Genomic DNA, 23102 nt, shown 5'->3' on the forward strand with positions numbered 1-23102 from the left:
ACCATTTCAAGTTGATTTAAATAGATTTAGTTTATCGGGCTCATACATGTAAACTGTTATTGCTGATAAATGTTAACTGTTTTGACTGCTAGCTTTCAAAGCACAGTATAAAGTACAGCTTTATCCGAATGAATTTCATTAAGAGATAGCTTAACAGGTGGCGATTCATATAATTCGATTCAAATAATCAATTACACTAATAATAAATTACACATGCCTTAAATCATTTAATTGTGATGTAATGAATATGATCTTACCTATTTAGTTTGATTAACGATCTTTTACATGATCGTTTTAAATACTTTTTTACGATATTAATAATATACTTTGTCATAGACTGTAAATTTTTTTACAAGAAATCGCTTTGTAAAGTAAAATTTTAATCATCGTTCCCGTAACGGCTACAATGTGTTAAGATTATCGATATTACATCAATACTTAAACCAGTTGTGAAACTGGTTTAAGTATTGAAGTATTTATTATACTCCTGTACCATAAATTTACCTGAAATAAATAAAATATACTATGCGGTAAAAGCAAAAACTAATTTATTACAATCTAACCGATAATTTTGCTAGTGACTAAGAATTTTAAATGATAAGGTGTAGCAATAGAAATACGTCAGACACGTGGGAATATATATAAACGAAATTGCCAAAAGAACTCATAGCTGGTAAATTTGATGTAAATAGAAGTTTAATAATGCGCAACTATTTCGCATTAATACTTTTAAGATATCCAAAATGGCGAAAAAAATTGTATTAAAACATTTTAATGCTTAAATCAGTTGGATGATTACGTTGTAGACCGGCGTAGACCGGCGTAGCGGAGCAAAATCGAAACCTTTTATTGACGAACGATGTGAGCCTAGAGGCGGAATATTCTCCAGTATGAAGCTCACATCGAACTTTATGTTATTGTTTCACCAAAAAAAAATTTCCTTTACTTGACCTTACTCCTTTCAATTCTTCCAATTTCAATTACGTCAGAGTTACCCAATTGACTAATTACTTTAAATCTGGGATTGATTCTTCGAAAAAGAAAGGCTTTGTGCCTATCCTACGTAGACTATAACCCTTCGTCGATGAAAACGATTTCCTCAGGATGGGGGGTGGAATTTTGCAATCTGATCTCCCATCCGACATGACAAAAGATGCACTACTGCTTCAAAAAAAGTGCTAGTCGGCTCCACCAAATATTAAAGTAGGCGATCTTATTTTTTTCAAAAGTAATAGGACGCGACCTCTTCACTGGCCACTTGGTGGAGTTGACAGTTTGGTTCTTGTCGTTACTATTCGCACAATAAAATTGTGTTCATAAGAGAGCCGTTAATAAAATGTGTCCTTTGCCTTGTGAATATTAAAAATTCTTATTTGAGTTAACAACTCTATTTTTAAGGATATAAGCTAGATGTTGGTATCCTTTTCCAAAATATTTAAGTACTAAACGCTTAGCTAATTTATATTCAAACTACTTTAGTTTCTCTTTATATTTTTTTGCGTTTTAACACTCGGGCTTATTATTTATTGTGTAAGATATCATTATTATGATTTCGGTAGGGGGTATGTTCGATCCTTTGTCCGATTTTTTTTATTTAATTACTTGTAAAACCCTATCTGTGTTTGGACAAGGTTTTACATTTTTAATATGCTGTTTATTTCCTTATTTTATTATCGTTTTTACACGGAAAGCTAGTAAATAGTCTGAGCAATTTTTAAATTTTTTGAATATTTCGCGAGTCATTTTTAAACACAAATTTAAAAGGTATTAAAAGTTCGGAAATGATATTGACAAAATATGAAAAAAAGTGCATTATAAATCCTTTGCCAAATGTTTGGTGGGTAGGAAAATATAAAGAAGGCATCATTACTTTTTAATCCACTACCGTCATTTTCAATTGGCGGGCAGTTGCCCTGCGGCTCCCGGCGCCATAGCATTGCTACGAACGTTTCGTAAAAAAAGTGCTAATAGAGTGCTCGTATTGTTAATTATTTTGACTAATCATTCGTGAGAAGCCGTGCAATCCGTTTGTTGTTTTGCCGTTGAAAAGAACGAACCACGGCCACCACGTCACGTCGTACCTCGCTGCTGCCTCCGAGCCTGGTCCTTTACCTTTCCAGGGTGACTGTGGTCGAAAGGTTAGTGGAGTCTTTACTCGTGAAGCTGGGCAAAGATTTTATCTTATTCATCATACAGTCGTCTAACAGTAAAACGCCAGCGAATACTAATTGTTTCTCGTACAGGAATCAATGTTCAAAATCAATTTCTATTTATATACTGTGTAATTAATAATTGCAAACAGTTATATTGTGTTTTTGTAAGCTTGGCTGGAGTAAATGTTGACGAAAACTCGAGGCCTGCCTTAAAATAATAATGTAATTCCTATGAAATCCATACGTGCGCTTAAAAAAGAGAAATAGACACTGTTAATTTTTTTCTTTCCACTTATGCTTTTACTAACTTTCAAAAATAATCATATTTTCTTATACCTACATTTCTGTAGATAATATTTGAATTGCCAATTAATGTTTATCGAAGTATTATTACTTTTTAAACTTTTTCAATTACTAACTTTTCGGGCAACTTTGAAACGAGAATTTAATTATTATGCTTTACACTAATATAATAAAAATATACAAGTTGTATATATACACTAATATAGTTTTATGTATATATTTCAGAATAATTCTCACGCTTGAAGCGAGAACGCGCATTACGTCCAAAAACGAAAACGTGGAAGGCCTGCGGGGAAGAACAGACAGCCACTGGACAAGGTAAGTGCATTTGTATTTTAATAAGACAATTTATTAATATTTACTTTCGTACTGTCACCAAACGGTACAGTGATGATGGCTACAGCTTATTTCTATTTTAGTTTTTTTGCGTTTGATGTATCAATTGGAATTTAGGAAAAAAATTGGGTTATTCATATCCATCACGCTTTTTGATGGACGTTTTATTTCATGATTATTTTAATAACACCATCTATTTGTTCAAACAGGAACAAAGAAAAGCTCGCATTGCATAATATGAACGGGAACGACGTGTGGGGGTGGCAAAGGCGACAGCTGAGCTGGCTGATGTGGTGGCGTGGATCAATCTGTTAGTAATTCTTGATACTCTATCATTATTTTCACTTCATCAAAAATTCTGCAATTTTGTTAAATTTTGATGTATATAGTAAAACAGTGAGATTAATCAATATATTCGTCAACTGATTATGATAACAACTTCATGAAACCTGTAAAATCCTCGGCGTAGATGTAGAAAAGTTTCATAAATTTTTTACATTTAAAAATATATGGTAGTTATTTTGATAATTTTTCAATTTTTTATCTAGATATGGACAAGTTGCAGGTGTCGCTGCCTGTTCTTTTAAACACGGCATTGCAAATTTTAAGCAAGGCTCAGAGGTACCATCGCCATCAGCTGAAATGATGAGGAAAAGAAACCTCAGCATGAGCAGAGAGAGTAAGTATATATTTTTTCAATGTGTGTGATATATTAATGTAATTAAAATTTTTATAATAAATTTCTCAGTGTTCGTAAAATCTTTTGCTTGTTAACTGTTTGTTGGATTTAGTTATATTAATTATTTAATTAATTAAATTATTTATTTCTTATATATTTCTATCTGCCCTGGGGGGTTTGGCTTAAATTGCACTCTATGGGGCCGTACGTGCAACAAGCCGTACTGACACAATAAGAAATCATTTCCGTGTTTAGTTCAAAACAAGTGAAGAAAGAAAGAAAGCAGAGGACTTAATTAACCCAATTTATTTAAAAGGATTTTGTATTTTATTTCAGTACAAGACTTGGAGCGTTTCTTGAAAAAGAAAGAGTAACGCGCCAAACAAACAAAAGCATTGGAAAATGTAATTCACGTAAGTATTATTTTTATTCCTTATAATCATTTTCTTTTTATAGCGCTCTATGTATGTGTGCATATTTAATTAAATTGGATGGAGACCGTAGGTCTCGGCAAGATCTGATTTCATTTACGCGGTTGTTGCTGGAGGATTGACAGAAAGCAACTTATTTGTTTAACCGATTGCGTACCACTTTTGCGTGTTTAAAAAGAAAAGTAACAATCATAAATACCTACCCCAGAAATTTTAAATATAATAGCTTAAGTTTATTCAGTGGCAAAATATAGCATTATAAAGCAAGACGCAGCATCGCAATCGATCCATGCAATGCTAAATAACTGCTTTTATTAATGTACTTTGATTGTTTTTTTTTTGTACATTTTAAAATGAATCATCAAGCAGCAATGAGGAACCGATTCCAGACGATTTCGATGTGTTGTTTGATGTAAATTTGGATATATCATCTGACTTCGACCTGGATATCGACCTTTGCAATCTCTTGAAGACTTGCTTTGACTAGCGGCCGGGTAAGCATTTTTTAGTTATGCACCCTAAAAACTGCTTTTTATGGGCCCTTTTTATTTTCCTCCAATTCATATAGTAACTGCATAGTCTTTTAAATTAATACTTCATTGATCATTAAGGATATATATTTGGATTAAACATTTTAAGAATGGCTTGTTTGTATAAACATATTTTTTAACAACATGCATTTTTTCAAACAGAAGCGAAGAACTCGCAGCACGCAGTGTGAGGGGAAAATTGCTCGGGCGACAACTGAGTCAGCTGCAACTAATTCGTAATTATTTTTCTCTTATTCTGACATTATTTTTATTATTCCTAAAATTCACCTCATTGTGTTGTACATTGGAAACAATTAGGTTATCCAACATATCCTATCCATACAAATTAAATTATTACAATCACATCTTCCTGACACTTGTAACATCCTCGGCGTCGGCATAAAAGTGCTTGTGGTACATTAAAAAATAAAAGGTAATTATTTCGAAAGTTTTTCAAGTCGTTACCCAGTTCTGTACACATTGCAGTTTTCTTGAATACGGCATTGAAAATTATACGCGAAGGCTCACAGGTTCCATCGCTACCCAAGCGAATCACGAGAGAAAGAAAGACTCGAGCAGAAAGAGTGAGTATTTATTTACTATTAATTTATCATACTAATTTTACTTATTATTTAATAATATTTAGAGAATGCTTTCAAATTTCTTTGCTTATTTTATTGAAACGTTCAGCCGATGTAGGTAAGAATGTAAGAAAAGAGAATATATTGCATTGTTATGGAAAGTTGAATATTAGTCACTATCGTTTCACCTGCAAAACGTCCGCTGCTGGGCATGGGATTCTCCAGGATATCAAATAAAATAGTTTTTGATTATTCACTGCAAAGTTCAATTGCAATTAACTTGTATATTTTTCTTACAGAAATGAGAACGCGTGCCGTATTCTTCAGATATAGCGGCGGGTTATGATAAATGAAAATAATGTTTGGCTCGTCTGTATTTATTTGTATTAAAGTTTTTAAATTACGTCTGCTCTTTTAATTTCTGTACCGCCTTCAACACTTTATACTTTTTAAATAGACCGAATAATATTTTTGTATCTAAGTCTGTTCGCTTGCAGTTTGTTATCTTGTGAGAGCGAATTTCATTCGATGAGAATAAATAGAATAATTTTAATGTCACCTGCATTAGGTGGCTATATTGATATTTGGTTTGAATTTATATACAAGTTAGCATAGTTAATTTGTGGGGGTTTTTTATGTACATCCGCTAATACTATTTTTCTACCACTCCATGTTTCTAACATTTAACTAAAACAGTTTGTTTTACTGTGTTAAGATATAAATGATTAAAATTAATTTAAGATTTTTAATGTCTAAACAGTACTTATTAACAATATTTTATTTATTTAATATTAACGTCAGTGCAAGAAGTTTTGAATTAAATAACTTGCCTCCTCCATTCTCTTTACCTTTAAACGCCTCATAATCAATTCAATATATGACGTGTCGTAACTATTTGTATTATTATTTTTGAAGTACAAGAAGAACAGGGCAGGCCTGTTGTTCTAATCGACGACAACGTATAATAATATGTACTGTAGCTGTTTTATCGCCTAGACTACAGTAAAGTAAGCTTTTGAAACCTATTAGCGAGCAATCTTAAATAAAAATGCCGTAACCGCTATTATTAAAACAAGCTATCGTATTAACATGATATCGCGCCAATTAAGTAGCACATTTGAAATCATTAGTTTAATTAATAAACATTTCTTTTTAGGCGATTAAGTAGTTTTAACAGTTTATTTGATTCTTTGTTAAATAAAAATTAGATGTTTTTAGCAGGTGCGATATAAATATACAAATTCAATACATCATTTTAAATATAAAGATGTTTGTTGCAATCCCATGTAAAATTGATTAAAACAAACGTATATACTTGGTCAAGTTTATTTCAAAATTGATAAAATTAGTCATGTACAATATATAAGATTTCTGTAGAAAGGGTCATAAATTTTGTTGTCTCTGGAAAAGAAAGATCAGAATAATCTTCAGTTAACGCGCGTCACTATTCATCTACTGTAGAAGTCTACCATCTCGTCTCCTTTAATGAACTGCACAGTTGCATTGGCCATTAAATTAACTTAGATATCTTGCTTGACAGCAAAGCCGAGCCTTTGCTTTGTCACACATATTGATTTTGATTCTATTCTCTCCGCTAAAAAGTTACTTCGCAAATCAGTACTTAGCAATAAATTTTATCAGCAATAAAGCATTTATCATGCTACGATAAATGCTTTATTGCTGAGTATTTGTAGATACAGGTCGTCATATACAGCAGATTATTTCTCCTTAGGACGGCTTCTGTTGGACGTAGGTTTCCCTCGTAGGTTTTTTTGTGACGCCGGTAGAAAGTGGCCTGCATCCAGCATCTTCTGACGACCGTAACGAGGCCGTCTATCCATCTTGTGAGTGGATCTCCTGCGACGCTTTTGGTTGTGCGAACATTCACATGGGTATAAATACACGTACCTAACTACATGCTTAAAACAGACTTGTTAGTTACGCCAAAAACGGCGGGAAATTAAAAGACAACATTAAAAATTAAAAAAATACCAGTCTTACCGTGAAACAAATTGAAATTATTTATTTGGGGTAAATTTGAAAATCCGAAATTCTGCTCATTTACTGAGTCAGCTAGTAAGATACATGGTTTATTAGGAATACAACTGCTTACCCTAGATTACCTTAGCAGTAAATGGTCTTACGGAGAAATAAAAAGAAAAAGCCTGTAAATTTGTGTTTACAACATAGCGTTATTTAAAACTCTAGGCCGTAACTGCCTACTGGCTCACAACCGTCAGACACGCGAGATTATTTTTATGTGCAATTACTAAAAGAACTCACAACTGATAAATTTGATGTAAATAGAAAGTAATTAATGCGTAACTATTTGGCATAAATACTTTTAAGATATCCAAAATGATGCAACAAATTGTATTAAAACATTTTAACGCTTAAAACATTTGAATTTTCGCGTCGTAGACCGGCGTAGCGGAGCAAAAGCGAAACCTTTTTTGACAAGCGATAAATACAACTGCTTACCCTAGATTACCTTTTTTTTTTTTTTTTTAATGGCCCCCGCTATTGGGGGCCTCTCGTACCCCTATCTAGTTGTGGGACAGGGACTTTATCTTTAATTTATTTTTTCACATTATTTTTTATTTCCATTATCTTCTTTCATTCTTCTTATTATCTTTTATTCTTTTCTGTCTTTCATGTTATAATTCTTTTCTTTTATGCCCTTTTATTCTACTCTTCTTTCTTTCATCCTCTTATTTTGTTTTATAAATCTTATTTACTAGGTATATCACATTTATTTGCTTATATTTATTATTTATTTTGCTTCAGTCTTTTGTTTTCTTATGCCTAGGTTTGGTTTTTTTGTATTGCTTTTTTTACTATTATTTTGCAATACTCTATGAAATCTTTCCTAATTGTATTATCGCCTATCAGGGAGGCTATTGTCTCCTCCCTGATTTAAACCCCAGACCGGCACTCGAAGCCGAACCGGAGTCCCCCGAATGCGGGACACCGGGCCACAAGGTGGATCACGGTCTGGTCCACGCCCGGATCACAGAAGCACGAGGGGTCCTCCTTGAGCTTAAACCTATGAAGGTACTCAGAGAACCCCCCGTGCCCCGTGAAGAGCTGGGCCGAGACCGCGTCCACCTCGATGCTGCGGAGCACGCGGTAAGCTGAGACGGCGTCCGGGAAAAACATCCTCGTTACCGAAGCCGTCGTTCCTTCCACATACCTCCTGTTCCATTCGTCGAGCGACTCCAGTCTCAGTTGCCGCTTGACGAATGAAACAGGGCATCTCTCGTACTCTGGTCGTCTTTTACTCTTCAGGGCCGCTTCCTTGGCCAGCTGGTCCGCCCTCTCGTTCCCCTCCATCCCCGCGTGCGCTTTCACCCAGAACAACCTTACATCCTTCCCTTTTTCTCTCGCTTTCATTACATTCTCCTTCACTCTTAACGCTAAGGGATGGAGGGTGTCCGATCTTGCGACAGTTTCGAGAGCGGACCGCGAGTCGCTCAGTACGGCGCAGACTTGCGCCGACTCGCCGGCCGCGTACCCTGTTGCCTCAGCTAGAGCCAGCAGCTCTGCCTGGTATACGGTGCAGAAGTTGCCCAACTTGAGTTTCTTTATGTATGACTCTACGGCGCCCCGCTTGACGCAGAACGCCGCACCCACCTTATCCTCTATGCGGCTGCCGTCGGTATAAATTACCAGATCGGCAGCCGCGGTGGCAAGTCGGACTTCCTCCGCACTTTCCCCCAGACAGGAGAACTCCACACCAACTTGACCAGACGGGTGTGGTAGTCTCAGGTAGCTGACCGGTACCTCCAGGTCTCGGTCCTTTACCACCTGCCGGGAATGACCCTTTCTTATTTCAAATAAGCGGGCTGCTTCTTGGACCCGAAGGTCCAGGGGAAGCAACCCGGCAAGTATAAGGGCCGAGTGCAGGGACGCGGTCCTGTGGGTCCTCGCGATCTTCTGCGCGAAGCCCCGCTGGACCGCGTCCAACTGCCTGCGGACCAGCAGCTTCCTAGCCGCCGGCGCCCATGCACTCGCTGCATACAAAATCGTCGGCTCCAGCACCGCCAGATACATCGCTCTGATCACCTCCGAGTTCAGACCCCAAGATACCTTCGCAGCCCTGCACAGCTGACGATAGAGGCCCTGTGCCTTCTTGCTCACGTTCTTCACGTGACTGTTGAACGTGAGCCTATCGTCAATTGTGAGGCCTAGTATCCGGACCTCCCCAGTCCGGCCAAGCGGCTCGCCCCCCATGCTCAGTAATGGGTAGTCGAACTTCTGCTTGTTGGTTAGCACCATCACCTTGGTTTTGTGTGGTGCGAACCTCAGCTTGTTCCTAACCCCCCATTCATGAACATGGGCGAGAACGGCATTGGCCCGACTCGAGATGTCCTGGGCCTTCTGCCCCGAGAAGACCAGCACGACGTCATCTGCGAACGCCTGGCAGTGTGTCCCGGTCTTTACCACCTCCTCCAAGAGAGGGTTGATGAGGAGGGTCCAGAAGGTTGGGCCGCCTACGGATCCCTGCACGCACCCCTTGGTGGTCTCTCTGGCCCACTCTGCCCCCGCGTACCGTACGGACACCTTGCGATCGCTAAAATAGCTGTCGGCAAGGCGCCGCAGATTCACGGGGCAGCGAGTTTCTGCCAGTCTGCACCGTATAGCAGGCCACCAGGCGTTATCGAAGGCTCCCTCTATGTCCAATGATACCAGCACTGCGATCTCCTTCTCCTTCAACCGAGTTCGCAGATGCTGGATCAGGACATACAAGGAGTCCTCGGTACACCTCTGCGGCATAAAGCCGTATTGGTGGCTGCTGACATATGGTGCAGTGTACCACCGGATCCTACGGACCATCATTTTCTCTAGGACCTTGCCGAGAATCGGCAGGAGTCCGATGGGCCTGTAGGATTTCGGGTGCGTGTAGTCCTCCTTGTCCGGCTTCCGCAACGCTACGACCACTGCCTCCTTCCATCTCGTGGGGAAGTGGGAAAGCACGAGACACCGGTTGGAGAGCGCGAGGTACAGAGCGGGGTCCACGGCGACGGCCGCTCGGCAGATGTCCGCGGTGAGTCCGTCAGAGCCAGGTGCCTTCTTGGCATTGAAGGTCGATACGGACCATCGGAGCTCCTCCATCGTAAACGGGGGATCGCATGTTCCGTCATGGTCCCCCGAATTGACTTCATCGGCCTTAGCTCTTACAGTTCTGTGGTCCGCATTGTCCTTCCCGGGGTCATCCTCCGGGAAGAAAACCTCCGCCAACAACCTGGCTGATCCCGCTGCGTCCAGCACTTTACCTGACTGGACGAGGGGGACGTCCTCTCGCCTCACCTCCGTGCGACGCATCACACGGTGGATCCCGTCCCACATGGTCTCGCGATCCTGCCTCTCGCAGAAACGCTTCCAGCTATGGGTCTGAGCGCGCCTCGCCTCGAGGCGGTATGCCTCCTTCGCGTCGCAGTACTCGCGCCAGACCAGCTCCTTACGAGCCGGCCTCGCGGCCCTGATCCTTCTCTTCTTCCTCAAGATATCCGCCTTGAGGAGAGAGAGCTGTTCGGACCACCAGGGCAATTCCGTCCTCTTCCGCTTGGAGGCCTTCGGCAGGACCAACTCGTAAGCGTCCCTCACGGTTTCCACGTACCGACCGACCATGCTGTCCAACGCCCCCTCCTCGGTGATTTGATTCACCTCGGCAGACGTCAGGCAGCGATCCGATAGCAGCCGGGCGACAGTTCGATGGAAATCGCCCCAGTCTGCCCTACGGGTAGTGTACTGCCGTGTGGTCCGCTTGACGTCCGTGCCTCGGGACCTGTCAAGCTTCAGATTGAACACAATTGCCCTGTGATCCGACGAGGATATGTCGTCCACGAGGCTCCAGCCCACCGCTCGGTCGAGCAGGGTGGTCGAGCAAGCAGTAATGTCGACGCGACTGGAGTAGTGCTTACCGCCCCGATACGTATCAAACGTCGGCTCAGACCCCTGGTTCATCACGTGCACCCCCAGTTGGTCGAGGGCGGCTGCGATCTCCACTCCCCTTCGGTCCGTGGACCGGCTACCCCACCAGGTGTTATGCGCATTGACGTCGCCACCCAGCACCACGTTGGCAGTCCCCAAGCCCTCCACGGCCGAGCCGATCCGGTCCAGGTATGGTCCGACGGGCGTATTAGGCTCCAGGTAGACGGACACCACCCCTATCTCCCAAGCCCCAGTCCTCAGCCTGGCCAAGGCAACGTTGCCAGACGTGAGTTGGGGACATTGAGTGATATCGATGGTGTCGTCGAATAGCACAATGGCCGCCTTGACAACCTCCCCGTTGCCTCGCGCGACACATTGTACCACCCTTGTCCCTGGGTAGTGCCTCATCTCGCCAATAGCGCCGATATACGGCTCCTGGACCAATGCGAACGCCCAGCCTCTCTTCGGCGCTTCGCATATCAGCTCGGCAGTAGCGAGCATGGACCTTTGCAGGTTTAGCTGCGCCACGCGGTACTGGTGGTGCCCTGCGCGGAGAGTGCGGTGAATCACCTGGGTGCCCTTAGCAATACGCTACGGACGCCCGTGCAATGGTGTCCCACTTTCTCCGCACAGGACAGTCTTCGTCGAATGCGCCGTGGTCCCACCGGTCTGCCTTAGCTTGTCGGCAGTTCCGGCAGGCGGGAGGTTTCCCGGCTTGCCGATCCGGACACTCGGCGCGTAGGTGCCGGCCACCACAATGGCTGCAGCGGTCTTCGCTCTCCGCGCAATGCCGTTTGGTGTGGCCGTAACCCAGGCACCGAGTGCACTGGACTAGCGGGGAGTGGTCCTGCACCCTAGATTACCTTAGCAGTAAATGGTCTTACGGATAAATAAAAAGAAAAAGCCTGTAAATTTGTGTTTACAACAAGCGTTATTTAAAACTCTAGGCCGTAACTGCCTACTGGCTCACAACCGCCAGACACGCGAGATTATTTATATGTGCAATTACTAAAAGAACTCACAACTGATAAATTTGATGTAAATAGAAAGTAATTAATGCGTAACTATTTGGCATAAATACTTTTAAGATATCCAAAATGATGCAACAAATTGTATTAAAACATTTTAACGCTTAAAACATTTGAATTTTCGCGTCGTAGACCGGCGTAGCGGAGCAAAAGCGAAACCTTTTTTTGACAAGCGACGAGAGCCTAGAGGCGGAGTAATCTGTTACTGAACTATACTTATTTGATATAGTAGATAAAGAAATGTAAACAATTATTTCAAAAATCAATATTATTATTTTTATTAATTAAACTAATGTTTTCAAATGTGCCACTTAAATGATGCGATAACATGTTAATACGATAACTTGTTGTTTTAATTATAGCAGCTTAGGCACGTTCAATTACATATATACATGTAATTGTAAAACATTTAATAACGCAATTATTAACCTAAATTTATTTCATAAAAATCTTTAACTAATCTGATTACATGGAAGATGGGCAGATGCAGTAATATTTTAATAACATGTTCAACAACTGTTCTTGGAATCAATAAGAATCAATTTGTTACTGTTACTTATGTTTGGAAATTTGCTGCGGGAAGAGTGGTTGAAATAAATAAAGCGTAAACAGACGTCGACCATTCTTTTGTTTTACAGGTAAAAATGATCAAAGTAATTATTAAGATTAAAAGAGACTTGTATTTTGTAATGTTCTTTTATTGAGTAAAGAAGCGCTCTGGTTTCATAAGAAAAGACAAGGAACGTCTTATTCGTCCTGCAAAATAATACCCTTGAATAATAAAGTATTATACTTCCAGTGTGTTTTAATACCTAATTAAGCCGTACGTATGTTTCGTCGATGAGAATGATATTGAAATGTCTTGGTCAAAACCAAGTGCATCCCTATTTAATCGCATTGCCTTCATGTAAAATATTGCGTAAGCTTTTATTTGATCGAATTTGCATTGAAGGGCGACATAATTTAACTAAGATAGAAAGACTGATGATGAAGAATGTTGAAAAAAATGAATGCACTTGTCTTTCATTAATATGGATAGGATTAATGATATTAATAATAATATGTAATTCAATTTTCTTTCTTGTTTTATTTTTTGATGTGTGATATATTTGCAAAAATTTTGTGTTAACACGCTGTTTACAATACACTGTACTTAAATATTTTATTTACAATGCGAGGTGAGATGTGACTGCTCTGCCTCAAGCTTATATTTACGATCTAATGTTTTTTTATATATAGTAACTATTTTATACCAATAAACTCCTTGCCTCAGTATTATTACATACAGTATAGTGCGATAAGTTTTCGTTTAAATTTAATTTAAGTTTTGTACCGGTGTTTATTTTTTATTATTATACTTATTTCATTTGATTCATTCTATTTAATCATGTCAAAAGTCACAGTTTCACTTCTAACTAACTATTGTTGACTTAGTGTAATCTTTACTTAAATTTTAAAGTGTATTTGAAGTAACAGGTTTTTTTTTTGTTTCATTATGTTTTTTATTTTTTTTAAATTCAGGACTGTTTAACATAACGTGCCACATCTCTAACCGATATTGTGTAGAATTGAAAAAAAAGAACTGGGTAACGACTTGAAATACTTTCGAAATTATTACCATTTATTTTTGAGGAATAATAAAGTGTACCACAAGCACTTTTATGTGGACGCCGAGGGTGTTACAGGTTTCATGAAGATGTGAATGTAATCAATTACTTTTTATGGATAAGATATGTTAGATAACCTAATTGTTTTCAATGTACAACACAATCAGGTGAATTTTAGCAATAATAAAAATAATATCAGAATAAGAAAAAAATACTTACAAATTAGTTGCAGCTGGCGCTCGAGCAATTTCCCCTTCGTACTGCGTGCCGCGAGTTTTACGATTCTGTTTAAATCTAAAAATGTTTAATTCAAATAGATTTTCTTAATGGTCAAAAAACAAAATATTTATTTAAAGGACCGTGCAGTTAGTATATGAATTGGATGAAAATTAAAAAGCGCCCATAAAAAGCAGTTGTTAGGGCGTATAATTACAAAATTCTTACCCGGACGCTAGTCAAAGCACGTCTTCAAGAGCTCGCAAGGGTCGATATCCAGGTCGAAGTCAGATGATATGTCCAAAGTTACATTAAACAGCACATCGAAATCGTCTGGATTCGGTTCCCCTTTGCTGCTTGACGATTCATTCTAAAATTTACAAAAAAAATAATCAAAATACATTGAGAAAAGCAGTTATTTAGCGTTGCATGGATCGCAAAGGTGCAACCCACTCGTTAAACAAAAAACCTGTCAATCCTCCAACAACAACTGCGTAAATGAAATCAGAACTTGCCGAGACCTGTGTTCTCCATCCAATTTAATTAAATAAGCACACATACATAAAGAGCTATAAAAAGAAAAGTATTGTAAGGTAAAAAAATAATATTTACGTGAATTACATTTTCCAACGTTTGTGTCTGTTTGGTGCGTTTCTCTTTCCTTTCCAAGAAACGCTCCAAGTCTTGTACTGGAATAAAATACAAAACTCTTTTAAATACATAACTTAAGTCCTCTATTTTCTATCTTTTTTCACTCATTTTTAACTAAACACGGAAATGATTTCTTATTGTGTCGGTACAGCTTGTTGCACGTACGGCCCCATAGAGTGCAATTTAAGCTAAGCCCCCCAGGGCAAACATCGTCAAGCTCGTACAAATTGAATACAATTAACGCGATTAAGAAACTGAGTAACTCAATTTTTAATTAATTAAAAAATTATTAATATTACTAAATCCAACAAACGACTAACAAGCAAAAGATTTTACTAACACTAAAAAATTTATCATAAAAATGTTAATTACATTAATATATCACACACATTGAAAAAATATATACTCACTTTCTCTGCTCATGCTGAGGTTTCTTTTCCTCATCGTTTCAGCTGATGGCGATGGAACCTTTGAGCCCTTACTTAGTATGTGCAATGCCGTGTTCAAGAGAACAGACATAGACACCTGCAACATCAATTAAACATATAAGAAAATCTTATTGTTATTAATATAAACATCAAAATAAAACAATATTGCAGAATTTAAGATGAACTAAAAATAATAATGAAGTAAGAAAAAGTACTTACAGATTGATCCACGCCGGCCGCATCGGCTAGCTCAGCAGTCGCCGTTGCAATCCCAACACGCCGTTCCCGTTCATATTGGGCATTGCGAGCTTTTCTTTCTTCCTGTTTGTACAAATAGATTGTGTTATAAAAATATACATGAAAAAAGTCATTCACCAATAAAACTTAGTCAAAATAAATAACCTAATTTTGTTACGAAAATTTAATAAATACATCATCCTTTAAAAAAAATCTAAATTAAATAATAATCTGTAGCCATCATCACTGTACCGTAAGGTAATAGTAAGAAATAAATAGTAAGAAAAATAATTGTTATCAAATTGTCTTACTAATAGACGAATGCACTTACCTTGTCCAGTGGCTGTCTGTTTTTCCCCGCTGGCCTTCCACGTTTTCGTTTCTGCAAGAAAATGTATGTTGATTAATATACAAAAAATCGTTTTCGTTTCTTTAATTTCTTAATACTAATGTCTCTCACAAACATTCAAAATATGGAATTGGAACTAACCTGATTTTCCATTATTGACAGTGGCACCGACACACCCTGCTCGTACTGATCGCAATTACAAATTGTTTGTTAAATTCATGAACCATCACTTAAATACCTGATCAGCCCTACCACTCCCGCATTTATAAACAAAGGTGCAAAATTTAAGGAAATGGGTAAATATTTTTAACACAATAGCTGCTAATCCTCTTTACATTGCCGACATGAACAATGGATTGTAAAAATCAAAAGTTCTGATAGTCCCATAGTGCGAATGTTTTAGAGAAATATAAGTTAATAATATTTGAATACATGTATTGTTTCCTACTTATTTTACGACCTAATAACCGTGCGTTAATGTAAAACTTTTCCTTACTAGTCCCATAAACAAATTGAAAATATCCTTTCAATAATTAGGGTATTTATTTTAAATCAATCGCATTATTCTGCGAAAAGGTTATTGATGTAAACTATTATACACAACAAAGTCATAGATTTTTTAGAAAAGAGGTAAACAAGAAAACGTTTTGTATTTTCGTCAAGTAAAAATATTAAGAAAGAATGTGACGTCGGTGGTGTCATAATAAATAGGAATTAATTTCTGTAATCGCTGTAAACTAAAAAGTAAGATGTATTACTTTCTTGCGTACATCATCACCTGCATCATCATTTCATCCGTATGATGTTTCTGGTTTGACATAGGCTTCCCCCAGGGATTCCAAATAGGACCGATGACCATAACAAGGCGGTGTGTCCACTTTGTGAATGAACGGTCTACGCTGCACCACCTAAGAAACCTAAGAAACAAGCTGATCTCGTCCTTCTGTGACAGGAGTCCGGCCGCGTTGAAGTACGCAACAGTTAAAGATTTGGGTTTGGTTCTGCTGTTTTTGGGTGTACTATCCATTGTGGTTAGTACTTTGACTTAGTGCTCTGCTTTCAGTGCACTGATGGTAGCGGCGTGCTTAATTGCCACTTCCATCCTTTCCTTCTATCCGATGGCGGCAGAAAGGCAGAAGTGCAAAGTAACGTGCGAGCAGCGAGTGTAATGGCCACAAAGGCTTGCAACGCCGACCATCACTGAATATGAATAATTGAATCAATAAGCGTTTCTGCCACTTCAATCATGTTGAGGATTTAAAAGCCAGTTGGAAAACAACTTTACATCACTCACTAGTAATGAATCGATCAATTAAACGCCCTGCTCGTCTTTAAATTTAATAAAAAACTTCACAGCTAAGCTCACAGGCAACCAACAAGCCATCCTGAGTCTCAACAGTTAGGTCTTAACAAGCCATAGCGGCTCAAGATTTTTCTACAAGATCAAATCTGTAATGAGAAGATCCGTAATGTAATTGACATTGTCCAGCGGATTAAAATGGTGAAATGGCATCGGACAGGCCGCATAGCAGTCCACCTAAAGGGGGTACAGTCGACTTGGTTAAGTTCATCGGTGGTGGCTTGACACAACGCCCTCCAGTCTGTATGAAAATATATGGGAGAGGCCTGTGCCCAGCAGTAGATGTCCAGCGGCTAAAATGATGAATATTTGAGCTTGCACTCATAATGTTAGCCGTCTTTAGCAATGCCTCCGTAAACTCTGTCCGTAAATAATAACATGCAAACCGCTTCATACAAAAAAAAGGGGGGACTTAGTTCTATGTCAGGTAAGGTAACATGGATGTTAATTAAATTTAAATAGCAGTGAGCCATCTTATGAGTTCGCTTTTGGTGTATTTTCAAAAATCATCAATATTATTTTTATTCATTAAAGTAATGTTTTTCATGTGTAACTTAATTAATGCATATTACAGGAATGAATTAAAGTTATAATACGATTTATTCTTTTTTTTAATAATATCGTCTGAGTCCCCTAAAATAATGTACTGTCTTTTCTATACAAATCTTTAAAATAATCTGATTACGTTGTAAACGGTCAGAAAGTAAACTAATTATTGAACAGTAAACTAAAGGCGTATTCAAATTTGTGTCGTCCTTATTTTGGCTCATGACGAGCTCGTGTTCCTGCCATTTTTAAGTTAGCTTGAAGCCAACGAACTTAGATAAAGCTCAATATTCAAATATAACTAAGGAGTAATTCGCCATCTAAATCATTGGCTTGAGAAGAATCTTTCGAAAGAAAATTATTTTTAGACTTTTCATCTATATAATAAATGTATTCAAATGTTCAAGATAATCACTATAACAAAATAGATCTATTAGGAAATTTAGCAAAACTACGTGATTAAAACTGGAAAAACAAAATTAGGACATTGGCTTGTCCCTTGTTTTGTTAACTACAGGAGTACTTTGATTTGTTTCTTTCTCTGATTTGGTCGCTAATTTTGTTCCAATGCTATGCCGAATATTAAATTTTCTAGTTTTTGGCATAAACAGAAGAGCCCACCGTACAAAGAATCAACTAATCCGAAGCGCGTAGAGAGTTTCATAGACTGAATTTGGCTCCAAGCTTAGGTTGTTCCATACAAAGTTAGTTCCATACAAAAATAGAAAAACCTAACAAATCTTTATACTACAATGAGATATCTTCATATCAATTGGGAATTTGATATATAGTATTACACAAAATATTTTTAAATTCTAAGTGTATATACCGCAAGACTAAGTAACTTATGAACTTCTAAATATTAACGTAGCGAATAAACAAATTTTTAAATAATCGGATTCCATTGAAAATGGTCAGAAGCAGCGATATAATACTAAAGAGCTTAACAAATATTTTTGGAAACAATAAAGAAATAATCCTTTTGTAACATTTACTTGAGCTTAGTTAGTAATTTGCTGCGGGAAGAGTAGGTAACAGTCATAAAGCGAAAACAGACATCCTTTTGTTTTTCAGGTAATAAAGGTTCGAACTAATTACTAAAGTTTAAATAAAACTATATTTTTAATTTTGAACGGTCCTATTATGGCTAAAGATGCGTCCTAGTTTCTAAAGATAAAATTAAAAATTCTTCAGTGAATCTCTTGGAATTGAACTAAAACCCTTCCAGTAAGTTTTTAAATCCTTAATAATCCGTACGACTGTGTCGTCAATGGCAATTTTCTTAAAATACATAGTAAGTAAGTGTAGTCAGTTTTTTATATATTAATCTAAATCGACTGTATTCCTATTTTGCACACTTAAACTGGCACACTTAAACTAAGATGAGACACAAAGTAGATCATTGTTTCAGTAACTTACAATGACAAAGCAGAAGGCTGAGAAAGCTGTAAGTAATGGAGGCACTAGCGCATCCATTATTTGCAGAATTTTATCACGAAATAAACTGACTAACTAAAATATCATTTGATAAATTTAAAATACACAAACAAAAGGCTTGTTAGAAATGAGCGAATATTTAAATTACAAGAAATCTAGTTAATGATATCGCTTTATTATTTTCATTTAAGTCATATCTGTTAGTAAATGTATATACACAAATCAGTGTTTTTTAATTTTCATTTAAACATATTATCTTATCACATCCTGGAACTTTTACCAGAAAATAAAATTGTCAACATAAAAGCAAATATTTTAGAGGTGATACGAAAGCAATACACAACACTTTTCGTGTTATTTGTATAGAATGAAAGTTTATTAACAATAAAGGTTTTACATGTTTAATCTATTTAGTGTTTTTTGATCTTTTAAATCTTACATAGCAAGTTAAGCAATCCCGTTTGTAGTGTAGTCCATATTTGCAGTCAACCAAGACATTTTGTCTGCGCAATGTTAGCTATGAGATATGAAACATAATGTTACACAGTCCACAAATACACATAAATATTATACACAATCCAACGAAGTACAAAACACCTCTTTAAATATTATATTTTATGTAGAAATAAAGCATATACCAATTTATTGATAATAAATTATTAGCAATATTGCGACTATTGACATTAATAAGTGAAATGAAGTAAAAACTAAATAAGTATAAACAGTAATAAATATAAATATAATTATATCATCGACATAAAACTTGAATAAAATATAAACGAAAACTTATAGCCCTACACAATATGTAATAATACTAAGGCGAGGTGATCATTGGTATAAACCAGTTTCTATATAACATTAGGTCTAAGATATGGAATTTCATCCAATGAATAAGTAAATATTAAATTATTTAATAATAAATTTCATTCATCCCAGTTTAGCAGTCAGATGACTTAGGATGATTTCGAAAATTTCAGTGGCGCGGCTTCTTTGAAGTTAAACAAAGAATATATCAATTGTTGTGTACTCCGGGAACCTTTAAATTTATATTATTATTTCAATTATTTTTTAAATATTATTGCCATGAACCTTTTTTTACTTTAATGCACATATTTCAACGTCACGTAGTTTAAAAGTGATATACAACGTAACTTTATTTACCAACAACCGTAAAAGTTGCTGTCGATAGTGTATGAGTGAATGTACTTATTTCTGTATGTACTGTTTCATTATTAAATAATTATTAACGAACTAAGCTGTTAAGGATTTGGATATTGTGAAGATAAATGTGTTTGTATATTTTTTTTTGTTTGTTTGTGTAATAAAAAAGGATCATTACGTAAATATTACTGCTTACTAATTTGTATAGCTGACTTTGAATTCGGCATGTAGCTATTTTTCTTATCATTTGTTTTCTCACAAATACTGTTATATGTTTCGTTAAGTGATAACATAATATTATTATCCAGTAACAAAATTAGTTTGAGAAAAGGTTTTGGTCGATCATAGTGATGTTTAAAATTTATTAATAAGTAATATTAATAATTAGCATATTTTTAAATTTATTGATAAATGTCCTTTATTCCAGTAAAAGCTGGCGAAGGACTCCGAATGAACTCGTAACTTCACTAGTAGATTTATTCATTTCGCTTGTTTAATTGAGAGCAATATACCATATACCTGTTTGATAATAAGCAAAAAAAATAATATGACCCGATCTTATTTAATACTGTACTTACTTTTACCTTTAATTTTAAAATTTTATTTAAAATGTTTGGGGACCATATTAATAATAAAAAAACGATTAATATACAATATTAAAACACTACTTTCAAATGTGATATGAAACACAATGAGATTCAGAATATAACAGTCGTTTAATATGGCGTAGAAATAATACCATCAGATATATAACACTTAAATAACTTTATTGAAAATAAAATATAAGAACTAACAATATTTAGAACTGACATCATTATCTGCCGTAATATTTTGTGCTTTACAGATAGATAATAAAACAAACATTGCCTTAACATCCCGAACGCTTTTACCTGTGCAATTGTTATTGTAAATTCCTGGAGGGGATAAAATATACAGTTGCACCCCTATTTAAAGAATGGTATATTAAATTTTTCTGCCACTTGCCGATTTTTACAGTTCGCAATGAGTTGTCGCTAAAATACAATCAAGCATTATGGTGCATGCGGTGAGTGAATTATTTTTGTGTTAAGTAATTTTTTGTATATATAGTTTATGTATTATGTGGTTAGTGATATCATTCTTACATGAAATGATTTCAGTTGAACGAATTTATCGAAATGTTTATTACTACACTGTACGAATGTTATAAAAATCTACTTATTTTCAAAATTACCAAAAATTGCAGAGCGTTGCGATGACCAAACTAAGGAGGACCGCTAGCAAAAGTCGGAAAGTTGTAATAAAGGTAAATATGAATATTAAATATTTTCCATTTTTGCTGAAACTTGTCCAACGATTACTCTTACAGATTCTTTATAGCCTGTTGCTCTAAAGTGCTCTTGATTCATGTCTCTTTTTTATTTTTTTTAAAGAGGGAACAAAACTTGCGCATCACGCTGCTCAGGAAGAGAGGCATGAAGGCGTTTTCGGCCTATCTGTTGAAGTCCGAAGAAGAACGCTTGGATGCTCTATTGGTAAGTTCCGCGTACTTCTTTACCTTTTTAACAGAATTGATAAATATATACACATATATTGCCTATATATTAACATATAAAAATTACTCTAGTAACACCGCTTACTCTGTTATAGGTATCGATGGGGACGACGTTGCAATCGGCTAGAGAACTTTTAGAAAATTATGACGTCGTTCCCAGAGAAGCGATTCAAGCATTGAGGGAACAAAACGAAGCGCTGTACATAGAATGTGAGTATAATTAAACACTATGTTATTTAATTGGATACAATTTCTGTTTTTAAGTAATAATATCCTTAAGCAACTTTGCATTTTAACAACCGAGCACAAATGACACAGGCTCAAACATATTCATGAATATCAGTGTTATTATAAAGTTAAAATACAATTCGATATTCAATCTTATATTTGAACAACGTCTTTTTTACAGTAAACGACTTTCAAACAGTCTTCGGGACATTCGAGTGAAACGTAACAGTGACTGGAGATGTGAGTTTATTTTATTTAATTTAGAAGAGATTTTGTAGTTATTACTTATAAAATTCAGTTAAGGTAATCCTAGAAATAATATCCTGAAATTGCAAACTGAACATGCATTTTCTGCCGCAATTAACTTATAAATTTTTCTCACAGATCTGAGGACGGGAACTGCGGGTAGCAATAAGTGACAATTTTGTTTGTAAGTATGTTGTAGCTAATGTATATTAATTTTAATAAAGTTTTTAAATTACATCTGCTTGTTTAATTTCTTTGTGTATACATACATCTTCTCCTCAGATTTGTTAGTGTACTTAGGATTAAATGTTATCAACGAATTTAAGATTTCCCATGAATAAGCTGTACTTAAATATTTTTACCAAGCTTCTTTTTAAAGCTTCAGTGCGAGATACTACACAAGGTTCGGTATTAATTCGTTATTTTTAACTAAATATCAACCAGAAATGTAAACCTATTATGATCAATTCGAACAAATTAGAATTAGAACAAATGCATTAATAGTTAAACTATATCAGTTAATTACTATAAGATACTTAATTACCACAATATTAAAAGACAAAAGAAATAGACATTAGCAGTGGCTTTCGTTATTTGAATCAGTTACAAATCTTTTCTTGACACTGTTTCTTACATGCTATCCACAATATTCATTTCATTTAATATGTAAATGCCTTGTAGAATTATTACTTTAATTGTTTTAAAAAACTACCTATTTTTACCCACATATTTTGAAAACTACTATTTGATATTAACACACTCAGATTTATGTACAAAACGATATCAACTGGAAAGACCAACAGCGTTTCCTTTTTAAAGTGTATTATTAAATTTACACATTTATGTACTATTGAAATAATTTAAAAAAATTGTAACTGTGGATAAGGAATTCAATATATTATGAAATTATGACCGCGTAGAAGGCGCGTAGTTGCGAAAGTTTTCTGAATTAATCACTGTTGACAGCAATAGCAATCGATGTTTGTTTACCTTTGCGGTGCCTTATGCGATGCCGTCTAACGCTGCTTAGAGTGTACCTTGAGTGTACACAGTAGGTTTTCTGCGGTGTGGTTGTTAAAGACATAAAATTCACGGGACCGCGGACTCATTCCGTCTGATCCACGAAA

The 23102-nt window shown here is 36.5% G+C and overlaps 1 protein-coding gene across 1 annotated transcript; it reads left to right on the plus strand.

Annotated features, from left to right (window-relative positions):
• The first annotated feature begins 20955 nt into the window (after positions 1-20955).
• LOC137920076 (uncharacterized) lies at positions 20956-22212 on the plus strand. The gene is made up of 6 exons (XM_068763307.1): positions 20956-21012; positions 21193-21252; positions 21380-21481; positions 21597-21711; positions 21911-21969; positions 22114-22212. The coding sequence occupies exons 1-5, from the start codon at positions 21001-21003 to the stop codon at positions 21946-21948; spliced, it is 327 nt and encodes a 108-aa protein (XP_068619408.1). The 5' UTR covers positions 20956-21000; the 3' UTR covers positions 21949-21969; positions 22114-22212.
• The last annotated feature ends 890 nt before the right edge of the window (positions 22213-23102 follow it).

Source organism: Battus philenor, unplaced genomic scaffold (assembly GCF_028537555.1).
Source record: "Battus philenor isolate CCGP_79_NKW_IND1 unplaced genomic scaffold, ilBatPhil1.0.hap1 SCAF_17, whole genome shotgun sequence".
Classification (NCBI taxonomy): Eukaryota; Metazoa; Arthropoda; class Insecta; order Lepidoptera; family Papilionidae; genus Battus; species Battus philenor.

Excerpts from the sequence above, each read along its gene's own strand:
- LOC137920076 (XM_068763307.1), top strand. Across the intron at positions 21,253-21,379 it reads GTCGGAAAGTTGTAATAAAG|AGGGAACAAAACTTGCGCAT; the intron begins GTAAATATGAAT and ends TTTTTTTTAAAG. Across the intron at positions 21,712-21,910 it reads CGAAGCGCTGTACATAGAAT|TAAACGACTTTCAAACAGTC; the intron begins GTGAGTATAATT and ends TCTTTTTTACAG.